This window comes from Leucopleurus acutus (assembly GCF_964270905.1).
Source record: "Leucopleurus acutus genome assembly, chromosome: 1".
NCBI lineage: Eukaryota > Metazoa > Chordata > Mammalia > Artiodactyla > Delphinidae > Leucopleurus > Leucopleurus acutus.
The window spans coordinates 41,273,519-41,287,489 of record NC_139142.1 but is presented as its reverse complement, the minus strand read 5'-3'; the positions used below and the strand labels follow the sequence as shown (position 1 = coordinate 41,287,489).

General features: G+C 38.2%; 1 protein-coding gene across 1 annotated transcript in view; it reads right to left on the bottom strand.

The window, feature by feature from the left end:
* CCDC175 (coiled-coil domain containing 175) overlaps positions 1-13,971 on the bottom strand; it is a gene marked incomplete at both ends in the record, with an annotated part of 74,969 nt that overhangs the window by 39,348 nt on the left and 21,650 nt on the right. The window contains 2 exons of the mRNA XM_082849856.1: positions 5,217-5,298; positions 8,810-8,919. Of these exons, the coding sequence (XP_082705982.1) occupies positions 5,217-5,298; positions 8,810-8,919 (192 nt within the window). The remainder of the gene's footprint in view (positions 1-5,216; positions 5,299-8,809; positions 8,920-13,971) is intronic.

Here is a 13,971-nt window from a genome sequence, read left to right as displayed (position 1 = left end):
ACTTGCCTCCTATAACTCACGAGAATTAAGATTGGATGTCAGGAAGAGTTCAGTTTTTATCCAACACTTATTTGTGGTCTTTTTGACGATAGCCATTCTGACAGGTGTGAGGTGATATCTCATTGAGGATTTGATTTGCATTTCCTTGATGATTGGTGATGTTGAGAATCTTTTCATGTGCTTGTTTGCCATCTGTATGTCTTTGGAAATATGTGTATTCAGATCCTCTGCCCATTGTTTAATCAGGTTGTTTTTTAGATGTTGAGTTGTATGAGTTCTTTGCATATTTTGAATATTAACCCCATGTCAGATATATTGTTTGCCAATATTTTCTCCCATTCAGTAGGCTGTCTTTTCGTTTTGTTAATAGTTTTCTTTGCTGTGCAAAAGCCTTTTAGTTTGATGTAGTCCCATTTGTTTATTTTTGCTTTTGTTGCTATTGCCTGAGGAGACATACTCAATAAAAATAACTAAGACTGTTGTCAAAGAGTGTACTGCCTATGTTTTCTTCTATGAGTTTTATGATTTCACGTTTTACATCTAAGTCTTTAACCCATTTTGAGTTGATTTTTGTATATGATGTGAGGAAGTAGTCCAATTTGATTCTTTTGCATGTTGCTATCCAGTTTTCCCAACATTATTTATTAGAAAGGCTATCTTTTCCCCATTGTATATTCTTGCCTTCTTTGTCATAGATTAATAAACTATATATGCAGGTTTAGTTCTGTGCTCTCTATTCTGTTTCATGATCTATGTGTCTGTTTCTGTGCCAGTACCATACCATTTTCATTACTGTAGCTTTGTAGTATAGTTTGAAATCAGAACGTGTAATACCTCCAGCTTTGTTCTTCTTCCTCAAGATAGTTTTGGCTATTCAGGGTATTTTGTGTTTTGGTAAAAATTTTAGAATTATTTGTTCCAATTTTGTGAAAAATATCACTGGAATTTTAATAGGGATTGGATTGAATCTGTAGATTGTCTTGGGGAATATGGTTATTTTAACAATTTTAATTCTCCCAATGGTAAAATATATATCTTTCCATTTGTGTCATATTCAATTTTTTCATTACTGTCTTATAGTTTTCAAAGTACAGGTCTTTTACCTCCTTAGTTAGATTTACTCTTAGATATTTTATTCTTTTGAATCAATTATAAATGGAATTGTTTCCTTAATTCCTCTTTCTGATAGTTTGTCATTAGTGTATAGAAATGCAACAGATTTCTGTATATTAATTTTGTATGCTGCAACTTTACTGAATTCACTGATGAGCTCTAGTGGTTTTTTGTTTTGGTGGTGGCTCTGGGATTTTCTATGTATAGTATCATGTCATCTGTAAACATTGACAGTTTTACTTCTTCCTTTTCCACTTGGATTCTTTTTCTTGTCTGAAAAAGACTGTGGCTAGGATTTCTAATACTATGTTAAATAAAAGGGGTGACAGTGGGCAGCCTTATCCTGTTCTTGATTGTAGAAGAAATACTTTCAACTTTTGACCTTTGAGTATGATTTTAGCTATAAGCTTGTTGTATATGGCCTCTATTATGTTGAGGTATGTTCCCTCTACACCCACTTTATTGAGTTTTTTTTCATAAATGGGTGCTGAATTTTGTCAAAAGCTTTTTCTGATCTATCAAAATAATCATATGATTTTTTTAAATTTTTATTTATTTATTTATTGTTTATTTATTTTTGGCTGCACTGGGTTGCTGTGTGTGGAGCACAGCAACTTTCTCTGGTTGTGGCAAGCAGGGGCTACTCCTCATTGCAGTGCACAGGCTTCTCACTGCACTGGCTTCTCTTGTTGTGGAGCACAGGCTCTAGGCACTCAGGCTTCAGTAGTTGTGGCACATGGCCTCAGTAGTTGTGGCTCGTGGGCTCTAGAGCGCAGGCTCAGTAATTGTGGCACATTGGCTTAGTTGCTCTGTGGCATGTGGGATTTTCCCAGACCAGGCATTGCACCCATGTCCCCTGCACTGGCAGGCGGATTCTTAACCACTGCACCACCCGGGAAGTCCCAATCATATGATTTTTATTTTCAATTTATTAAAGTGGTATATCACACTGATTGATTTGCAGATACTGAACTATCCTTGCATCCCTGGGATAAATCTTGCTTGAGCATAGTGTATGATCCTGTTAGTGTATTATTGAATTCAGTGTGCTAATATATATTTTTTTTTTTTTGCGGTACGTGGGCCTCTCACTGTGGCGGCCTCTCCCGTTACGAAGCACAGGCTCCGGATGCGCAGGCTCAGTGGCCATGGCGCATGGGCCCAGCCGCTCCGCGGCATGTTGGATCCTCCCGGACCAGGGCACGAACCCCTGCCCCCTGCATCGGCAGGCAGACTCTCAACCACTGTGCCACCAGGGAAGCCCCAGTATGTTAATATTTGTTGAGGATTTTTGCAACTATGCTCATCAGTAATTTTGGCCTGTAATATTCTCTTTTTTGTGGTGTCTTTGTCCGGTTTTGGTATCAGGGTGATGCTGGACTCATAAAACGGGTTCTTAAATTTTGGGGGAAGAGTTTAAGAAGGATAGGCATTAACTCTTCTTTAAATGTTTGGTAGAATTTACCTGTGAACCTGTCCAATCCTGGACTTTCTTCATTGACAGTTTTTTTTTTTTTCTGATTCATTTTCATTACTGGTAATTGGTCTGTTCATATTTTATATTTCTTCCTGATTCAGTCTTGGGAAATTGTACATTTCTAGGAATTTATTCACTTCTTCTAGGTTTTCCATTTTATTGACATATTATTGTTTGTAGTAATCTCTTATGATCCTTTGTATTCCTGTGGTGTAGGTTGGAATTTCACTTCTGATTTTATTGATTTGGGCCCTCTCTCTTTTCTTCTTGATTAGTCTAAATAAAAGTTTATCAATTTTGCTTATCTTTTCAAAGAACAATCTCTTAGTTTCATTGATCTTTTCTATTGTTTTATTTTTAAGTCTCTATTTCATTTATTTCTGCTCTGGTCCTTATTATTTTTTTCCTCCTACTTTGTTTTGTTTGTTCTTATTTTTCTAGTTCCTTTAGATGTAAGGTTAGGTTGTTTGTTTGAGATCTTCCTTCTTTCTGAAGTAGGCCTGTATCACTATAAACTTCCCTCTTAGAACTGTTTTTGCTGTGTCCCATATATTTTGAATCATTGTGTTTCCATTTTCATTTGTCTCCAGGTATTTTTAAATTTCCTCTCTGATTTCTTCAGTGACCCATTGGTTGTTTAGTAGCATATTGTTTAGCTTCCATGTGTTTGTGTTTTTTGTAGGGTTTTGTTTTGGTTTGGTTTTGGTAGTTGATTTCTAGTCTTATACACTGTGGTCAGAAAAGATGCTTGATATGATTTCAATTTCTTAAACTTGTAGACTCTTGTTTGTGTCCTAGCATATGATCTACCTTACAGAATGTTCCATGTGCACTTGAAAATAATGTGTATTCTGCTGCTTTCGGAAGGAAAGCTCTCTCTCTATATATCTGTTGATTCCACTGGTCTAATGTGTCACTTAAAGCCATTGTTTCCTTATTGGTATTCTGTCTGGATGATCTGTCCATTGATGTGAGGTGTTAAAATCCTCTACTATTATTATGTTACCATCAATTTCACCCTTTATATTTGTTAATATTTGCTTTATGTATTTAGGTGCTTCTATGTTGGGTGCATATATGTTTACAATTGTTATTTCTTGTTGGATTGATCCATTTCTCAGTCTATAATATCCTTCTTTGTCTCTCGTTACAGTCTTTGCTCTAAAGTCTATTTGTCTGATATAAGCATTGCTATCCCAGCTTTCTTTTTGTTTCCATTTGCACTGAACACCTGTTTCATGCCCTTTCAGTCTGTGTGTGTCTTAGATCTGAAGCTAGTCCCTTATAGACAGCAAATATAGAGAGTTTTTCTTTTTTTAAATCTGTCAGCCACTCTATGTCTTTTGATTGGAGTATTTAGTCCATTTACATTTAAAGCAATTATTAATAGATATGTACTTATTAACATTTTGTTGGCTGTTTTCTGGTTGTTTTGGTAGTTCTTTTTTGTTCATTTCTTCTTCTTTTGTTCTCTTCCTTTGTGATTTGATTACTGTCTTTACTGTTATGTTTGGATTCATTTCTCTCTTATTTGTGTGCATCTATTATAAATTTTTGGTCTGTAGTTACCATGAAGTATATATATAACAACTTTTTTATATATGTGATTAAGTTGATGATCTTAAGTTTGAACACATTCTAACAACCCTGCATTTTTATGCGCCCCCACCACATTTAATGTTTTTGATATCACATTGTCCATCTTTTTGTTTTTTGTATCCCTTAACTACTTATTGTGGATATAGATGATTTTACTACTTTTGTCTTTTGACATTCCCACTAGCTTTTATAAGTAGTTGACCTTTACTCTATGTTTGCCTTTACCAATGAGATTTTTCCTTTCATAATTTTCATATTTCTAGCTGTGGTCTTTTCTTTTCCATTTAGAGAAGTCCCTTTTATGTTTCTTGTAAAGTAGGTTTAGTACTACTGAACTCTTTTAGCTTTTGTTTGTCTGTAAAACTCTTTATCTCTCATTGAAATCTGAATGATAGCCTTGCCAGGTAGAGTATTAGTTGTAGGTTTTTTTCTTTTCATCACTTTAAATATATCATGCCACTTTTTTCTGACCTAAAAAGTTTCTGCTAAAAAGTCAGCTGATAGTTTTATTGGAGTTCCCTTGTACACAGCCAGTCACCTTTCCTTTGCTGCTTTTAAGATTCTTTATCTTTAATTTTTTCCATTTTAATTACAATATGTCTTGGTGTGGTCCTCTTTGGGTTCATCTTGTTTGGGAATCTCTATGCTTCTTGGACTTAGATCTGTTTTCTTTCTCAGGTTAGGGAAGTTTTCAGCTACTATTTCTTCAATTATGTTCTCTGCCCCTTTCTCTCTCTCTTCCTTCTGGGACCCCTATAATGTGAATATTAATACACTGATGTTGTCCCAGAGGTCTCTTAAACTATCCTCATTTTTTAAAAATCCTTTTTTCTGCTCAGCTTAGGTGATTTTCACTATTCTCTTCCAGTTTTCTGATCAAATCTTTAAATCAATTACTGTGAATGATCATGATTATTATTAGTTAATGAAAATGCTACTTTTGGAAAATTTCACATTTTTCACATATACTTAAAATGTTAACTAAAAATTAATTATAATCTTAAAGCCATCATTTCTGTCTTCCTACCTGTTTTATCTTCAGCAATAATTCTTTTTTTTCAAAATTAGATTCATCATCCAGTTTTTCCTTGTTATTCCTAAAGAAAAGCCTATGAACAAAGGAAGCCAAATAAATTCCTATTAGGACATGTTTTCCAGCAAAGCCACATTTACTTATGACATCAGAAACTTCCAGTCTCCATCTCCCTATACAATATATTTATTTACAATTCATTAAAATAAACAAAATTTTTACTCTTTTGAATTGATGTATTAATATTTCATTTATTTATATATTAATTTAAGAAGCAATTTTTGAACACCTACACTCTGGGAGATACAGCACAAAGTCTCTACCCTCATGGAAATTACACTCTAGTGGAGTAGACAGACTATAAGAAAGTTATCAAAAAATATATATATATTTCAGATAGTGTTAAATGCTCCAAAGATCACAAAGTAGGGTAAAGGATAGAGAAATCCTGAGAGTGAGGATGGTACTGTAGACAGGTGATTAGGGAACATCTCTTGGGATAACTTGTGAAAGACCTGAAGGATGAGAAGGAGCCAGATATTTGAAGATCTTAAGGAACAGCTTTTCATATAGAAGGAACAGCAGGTGATAATATCCTGAGATAGGAACAAGCTTGGTGTATTGAATATTTGATGAAGACAGGAGTGTGAGAAGGCTGGAGAGTTAGACACAGCCCAGATCATATAGGGTCTTGAGGACAAGGTAGAAGTTCAGATTTTATTTTGAAGGGAACCAGGGGAGGATTTTTTAAGGAAAGGAGTGACATGAACTGATTCACATCTTGTAAAAATGACTCTGGCTACTTAGTAGAGAAAGACAATAGTATAGGAAGATAGACTACGTAGAAGTCTATGGCAGTGGTCCAGAAGAGATAATGGTGGCTCAGATTAAGGTTGTAGTGGTGAAGCTGGTGAGAAACAGCTGGACTCAGGATATATTTTAAAGATGAAGGCAACAGGACATGCTTTGGATTTGGCTGGAGTTAGAGTTGGGTTAGGGTTAGGTTAGTTGGTTAGCTGGGTTAGGGTTAGGTAGCAAGGAAAACAGGAATGGTGGATGACTCCTAGTTTTTTGGCTGGAGTAACTAGGTAAATAGTGATATGGAAGACTAAAGAAAGAGCTCTTTCAAGGAGATGGGAAATTAAGAATTCTGTTTAGGACATGTATATTTGAGATATCCTCCAAGTGGAAAGGTCAAATAAGCTGTAGACTATATGCAGTTAGAGGTCAGGGTTGGATATATAGATATGGAAGTCACTGGGGTACAGAAAGTATGAGACTGAATGAAATCACATATGGAGAGTATGAGTAGAGAATAGAGAACAGTGAAGGGCTGATAACTCCTAAATTTAGAGACAAAAAGAAGAACTGGAACAAGTAAAGGGTCCTGAGAAGAAGCAGTGTAGTAAATGAAATAAGAGAATGTGAAGTTTGGGAAGCCAAGTGAAGAAAGTATATCAAGAAGATGGAAGTGAACATCTGTGTCAAATTCTATAAAGAATTTAAAAACTTTGAGGAATAGATCAGATTACTAAAATTTGGCAGGATGAAAGTCTTTGGTAACCTTGACAATTTTGAAACCATGTCAGTCCTTTTTAAAAAGCATCTATAATTTTTATAGCCTCTTGCACTATAATGGTAAGTATATACTTTGGGTCACAAATTGGATGTCATTTATACACAATATTTAGCTTCCAATTCCCCACTTCCCACATGTTGATAACCAGCTGAATGACGAAAAATGTCATAGCAATTTAGAAAGATAGGCACTGATTTGCCTTTATTATGCAAATACATCATGCTGGATATCAATAATAGCAAAGAAGAAGGATTAAACTAGCAATGCCTCCTGTGGATCTGTGAAGAATTTGAGGTACCCTTAACTGTCCACATATAGAATTTAAACTTGGAGTTGAGTAATTTTTGCTTTCCCTCAATATTTTGACCTCAAAATAGATAATGAGCTTGCAAGTTAACGATTTCATGGTGGGTGGGATGGGGGAAATTAAGACTAATAGATTAATAGGAAGTTGAGTTATATAAATTATTTGTTTCTTGTATAATTTATTCTTAAAGAATCTTATAGAATATTATAAAACAACACTGTTTGATTCTTCAAATCCACCAAACAAGAACTGAGCTGCCTCTCCCTACCTCCAAAGATAGAGAAAAGGAACTAAGTGACAAAATAAAAATACAGAGAATTTTCTTTTAATTTGCCAAGTTATAAAGAAGAAAAAGTAAAGTTTTATTAATAAAAGGGGGGGAAACTTATATCCTCAATCACCAAATTAATCAAAAGCACTTTTCCTCAGTGAGATTCCACATGAAAACCCTTGAAAGGCTGGGACTGAAAACAAAAAGATGAGCCATTCAAAATGAAAGATCAATGAATCCCCATTTTTATCTTGAACATACATTTAAAACCAGTTAGCTAACATGAAGTCTGCTTATAAATAAAACTTTATCAGTGTTTCAAGGCTTTTAATCATAATTCCTAGAAATAAGTTACGAGCTAATCTATATTTTCCACTATGATTCTTTGCCTAGTTTTTAAGAAATAGATAACTAAAATTATCGAATCACTTTCAAAGAAAAAGATTTTTTATTCTGATTTTTAATTGTTGTATTACTTGAGCTTTCCAATTTTAAATCTGGTACTGAGTATAAGGATTATTGCATATTTTATGGACTGTTGATGATAGAGTAGAATAGTACTGTGCAGTTGTTATTTTAGAAGACATAATTTTAATCCCAATACATTCAAATCTATGTAGAAATGAGCCACATTGTAACAGGATCCCACATGTGGAATTACTTATCTTTTGCGGAATCTGCTCAGACCATAATTTGTCTTTTAAACTGTCAGTAAACCCTGGGGGTAAGCCCAGAAGCCATGTTTATATTAAAAGACCCCACCTTCCTATCCAGAGCTGAGCCAAACAGCTTTTGATGGGAAATCTGGGAATTCTCCTGGGAGAGAATCTGTTGGTCAGTCTCTAAAGATAGATGGATCTGTGACAGGTAAACTCAGAGGGTTTGGAATGGCCATGCTTAGCCACGGACTCACCAGGAAGAGAACCCAGCATGTAGATAAAGAGAGAATCGCAGAAGGAAGCAAACACTAGGCCTTGAGACAGATGGAATATTTCCTTATGTTTCTGGTTTCAGTTCCATGGTAAAAGTTTTTGCCTTGAGGCTTCCCTGTATTTTCTCAATAAGTGCTGCAAGTCCCCCTTGACTAAGAACAACAACTGTAGCAGCATGGTTAGGTGAGTTGTAGCCCTATGGCAGTGCCTTCCTCCAAGCGTGTATTTGTAGGGAGTAAGGAACTGAAATAAGGATAGTACACACCCCAAATTCCCTCCCTTTTCCTAAACTAACCACATCATCCTCAATTTTTTTCTCTTGATCATCTGAAAGACTGTTTAATTTCAAAATGAAGAGGTGATTCTATAAAGCTGACAATCACACAACTTTTAGTAAAATAAGAGAATAATTTTCATCTACTATTAAATAAATTTTTTTTTAATGAAAGGAACATAACATCTAGAAGTGCTTCTGTAAAGATAAAGTATTATACTTACATTTTATCCTCCAGGATCTTACAGGATTTCTTCATGTCTTCAACCTGTTGTTCCCAATGTCTTATTGATTCTTGTAGTTGTGATATCTCTAAATTGTGATCACTAAGAACCTGTTGAAAATTCAGTAAAATTGGGGCATTCAATCATCATCAAATGATTCATGACAGAAGTCCAATTCACTAAATATTCATGTATCATCCATTCAACTTTTACACTGGGGGTGTCCTTTAGTTAAAATAAAAAGCAATCGGGGCTTCACTGGTGGCGCAGTGGTTGAGAATCTGCCTGCCGATGCAAGGGACATGGGTTTGAGCCCTGGTCTGGGAAGATCCCACGTGCCGCGGAGCGGCTGGGCCCGTGAGCCACAACTACTGAGCCTGCGCGTCTGGAGCCTGTGTTCCGCAACAAGAGGCCGCGATAGTCAGAGGCCCGCGCACCACGATGAAGAGTGGCCCCCGCTCACCGCAACTGGAGAAAGCCCTCGCACAGAAACGAGGACCCAACGCAGCCAAAAGTAAATTAATTAATTAATTAATTAAAAAAATATATATATAAAGCAATCATTATACTGCTTGTTTCTTTATAAAACAAACTGAGACAGAAATAATCCTGAATTCATCAGAAAAGAAAACAAAATTTGGGAGGGAGAGAAACCAATTATAGCAATGTGAAAACTATAAAAACAGTTTTCAAGACATGAATTCATCTTGACTACCATTTAAAAAAATTAAATATACATTTTCATAATTATTTTCAACATGTTATTCCAGGATACTAGAATGAGTATTATAAAAAGAAAAGTCAAAACAAATTGGGTCTTTCACCTTAGTTGATAGCTATGTCCATGTTGCAAAGATTTTTTTCTTAATATTTAATCAGTAATTTAGAAATGGAAAAATTGGGTACTATGAAAAAATGTTAGCATGATTAAAAAGGAAATACGGATGGAGAAAATTCATAGTGAACATATTTTTACAACACAGTTTTGGAATAAAGAAAAGGGAAAGCAAACTTATCAGAGCTTGGGTCTGCATTTCAGCTTGTGAGGGAAAGTGGAGCTGAGAGAAAAGCTGATCAAACAAATTCCTTTGCTCTCTGGCATAGAGCTACCATGGACAGATTATTTAGAGCCACCTAACCCTGCACATCAGTGTGGGGTCAGAAAAACACCTGTTGGGGGTATAGAGGTTCTTTCAGTCATGCCAGGTGAGACAGGTGGGTGAAAGCTCCCCAAACTATTTTTTTTTCCTCTAAAGCACTCATATGACTGAACTTGTGGGCTATAAGTAGTTCCAGAGTTAACAGGAGTCTGAAATCCTAGATATGCCATCAAAAATTAGCAGAATGTCCAAAGAACTCTGACCAATAATCAGGATTAGTGACTATACACTGAAGGCCCGTCCTGCCTGACATCCATAACCTCTAGCCCTCGATCCTCCCCGCCCTGGACATGTAGGGCACCTTGAGAATCACACATCATTATTCTTTTCTGCCAGCATCACACCAGTTTGACCTGGCTGCAGAGTTTTCTAAACTAAAAGCACCACATGAAGATGAACCTGAAATTCCCTGTAGTCTCAAGTCCATAGCCAAAATGTTGTTTTCTAATCTCAGGCAATAACAACAACAAACTTTACCAAATACAAAACACTCAGCTAAAAGCCTTATAGGCATGACCTCATTCTATCTCCACAAAAGCCCTTTGAAATAGGTAATATTATTACCACCATATTATAGGTGAGGAAACTTCGGGTTGGTAAAGCCAAGACTTGAACCCAGGTCTCTGTGATACTGAAGTTCGTGCTTTAAACACAATTCTCCACTGGTAAGGTGGGGTGGGGCGCTGGATTGGGGGGAGGAAGAGAATGACACTGGAGCTGAGTTTACCCCTGCCACCTCAAGCCTTGACTTATTTGTCTTTAGAGATCTTTGAAGAACAGGTTAAGGAACATATACTTCATTTTTCCAAACCAGGTGGTGTGCTTGGCATAATTTATGAGGCCCCAACTGGGGATATGAGCTTAGGCGTGCCGATAAGATCTGTTTTATACAATCCCCGTGTTCTCCTTTGAGCCTAGCCTGACTCATGCTTCCTTACTATGTTGATATATGAAGAAACAGATAATCACCTTTTTAAACGCACATATCTGGGGGAAGTTTTTGATTTTACTAATGTTTTGTAATTGGATGTCATAATAGATATATTGTAACTATAATGGTCAAAATCACACTATAAATAGTATTGATATAATGGAATTAACTGAAGACTCTGATAAGCAATGCGATGTTTTAGTATTACTGTTGCCCCACATAGTTTTCCATGTAATTCTCAACACAAATAGAAGAAATACGCTAGACTCATTAATTCAACTGTGATAGATTAACAGGTGTTTCTGTTTTAATTAACGTAGAAGTAGTATTAACATTAACCTCTTCAATTATAGTCACTGCATAAGCTTCAGTTTTCTTATCTTTAAAATGAGGGTAATCCTCACAAAATATTTATCACAATACTGGCTTTCACTCGATGTTGTTAATTTTTAAAAATAGAAGTACACACATCTACACGTGGAACAACTCCTACAGAACACCTACTGAACGCTGGCAGAAGACCTCAGACCTCCCAAAAGGCAAGAAACCCCCCACGTACCTGGGTAGGGCAAAAGAAAAAAATAGAGACAAAAGGATAGGGACGGGTCCTGCACCAGTGGGAGGGAGCTGTGAAGGAAGAAAAGTGTCCACACACTAGGAAGCCCCTTCGCGGGCGGAGACAGTGGGTGGCGGAGGGGGCGAGCTTCGGGGCCGCGGAGGAGAGCACAGCAACAGGGGTGCGGAGGGCAAAGTGGTGAGATTCCAGCACAGAGGATCAGGGCCAACCGCCACTCACCAGCCGAGAGGCTTGTCTGCTCACCCGCCGGGGCGGGCGGGGCTGGCAGCTGAGGCTCGGGCTTCAGTCGGAGCGCAGGGAGAGGACTGGGGTTGGCAGCGTGAACATAGCCTGCAGGGCGTTAGTGCACCGCGCGGCTAGCCAGGAGGGAGTCCGGGGAAAAGTCTGGACCTGCCGAAGAGGCAAGAGACTTTTTCTTCCCTCTTTATTTCCTGGTGCACGAGGAGAGGGGATTAAGAACGCTGCTTAAAGGAGCTCCAGAGACGGGCGGGAGCCGCGGCTAAAAGTGCGGACCCCAGAGACAGACATGAGAGGCTAAGGCCACTGCTGCCGCCAGCAAGAAGCCTGTGAGCGAAGACAGGTCACTATCCACACCCCCCTTCCGGGGAGCCTGTGCAGCCCGCCACTGCCAGGGTCCCGGGATCCAGGGACAACTCCCCCGGGGAGAACGCACGGCGCGCCTCAGGCTGGTGCAACGTCCTGCACTCCGTGACCCTCCCTACCCCCGGCCTGAGTGAGCCAGAGCCTCCGAATCAGCGGCTCCTTTAACCCCGTCCTGTCTGAGCAAAGAACAGACGCCCTCCGGCGACCTACACGCACAGGCGGGGCCAAATCCAAAGCTGAGCCCCTGGAAGCTGTGAGAACAAAGAAGAGAAAGGGAAATCTCTCCCAGCAGCCTCAGAAGCAGCGGATTAAAGCTCCACAATCAACTTGCTGTACCCTGCATCTGTGGAATACCTGAATAGACAACGAATCATCCCAAATTAAGGAGCCGTGTGGATGAAAGGCTCTTGGTGCTGCAGCCAGGACTTAGTGCTGTGCCTCTGAGGTGGGAGAGCCAACTTCAGGACACTGGTCCACAAGAGGCCTCCCAGCTGCACATAATAGCAAACGGCTAAAATCTCCCAGAGATCTCCATCTCAACGCCAGCACCCAGCTTCACTCAACGACCAGCAAGCTACAGTGCTGGACATCCTATGCCAAACAACTAGCAAGACAGGAACACGACCCCACCCATTAGCAGGGAGGCTGCCCAAAATAATAATAAGTCTACAGACACCCCAAAACACACCACCAGACGTGGACCTGCCCACCAGAAAGACAAGATCCAGCCTCATCCACCAAAACACAGGCACTAGTACCCTCCACCAGGAAGCCTACACAACCCACTGAACCAACCTTAGCCACTGGGGACAGACACTAAAAACAACAGGAACTACGAACCTTCAGCCTGCAAAAAGGAGACCCCAAACACAGTAAGATAAGCAAAATGAAAAGACAGAAAAACACACAGCAGATGAAGGAGCAAGATAAAAACCCACCAGACCTAACAAATGAAGAGGAAATAGGCAGTCTACCTGAAAAAGAATTCAGAATAATGATAGTAAAGATGATCCAAAATCTTGGAAACAGAATAGACAAAATGCAAGAAACATTTAACAAGGACCTAGAAGAACTAAAGATGAAACAAACAATGATGAACAACACAATAAATGAAATGAAAAATACTCTAGATGGGATCAATAGCAGAATAACTGAGGCAGAAGAACGGATAAGTGACCTGGAAGATAAAATAGTGGAAATAACTAATGCAGAGCAGAATAAAGAAAAAAGAATGAAAAGAACTGAGGGCAGTCTCAGAGACCTCTGGAACAACATTAAACGCACCAACATTCGAATTATAGGGGTTCCAGAAGAAGAAGAGAAAAAGAAAGGGACTGAGAAAATATTTGAAGAGATTATAGTTGAAAACTTCCCTAACATGGGAAAGGAAATAGTTAATCAAGTCCAGGAAGCACAGAGAGTCCCATACAGGATAAATCCAAGGAGAAATACGCCAAGACACATATTAATCAAACTGTCAAAAACTAAATACAAAGAAAGCATATTAAAAGCAGCAAGGGAAAAACAACAAATAACACACAAGGGAATCCCCATAAGGTTAACAGCTGATCTTTCAGCAGAAACTCTGCAAGCCAGAAGGGAGTGGCAGGACATATTGAAAGTGTTGAAGGAGAAAAACCTGCAACCAAGATTACTCTACCCAGCAAGGATCTCATTCAGATTTGACAGAGAAATGAAAACCTTTACAGACAAGCAAAAGCTGAGAGAGTTCAGCACCACCAAACCAGCTCTACAACAACTGCTAAAGGAACTTCTCTAGGCAAGAAACACAAGAGAAGGAAAAGACCTACAATAATGAACCCAAAACAATTAAGAAAATGGGAATGGAAACATATATATCGATAATTACCTTAAATGAAAATGGACTAAA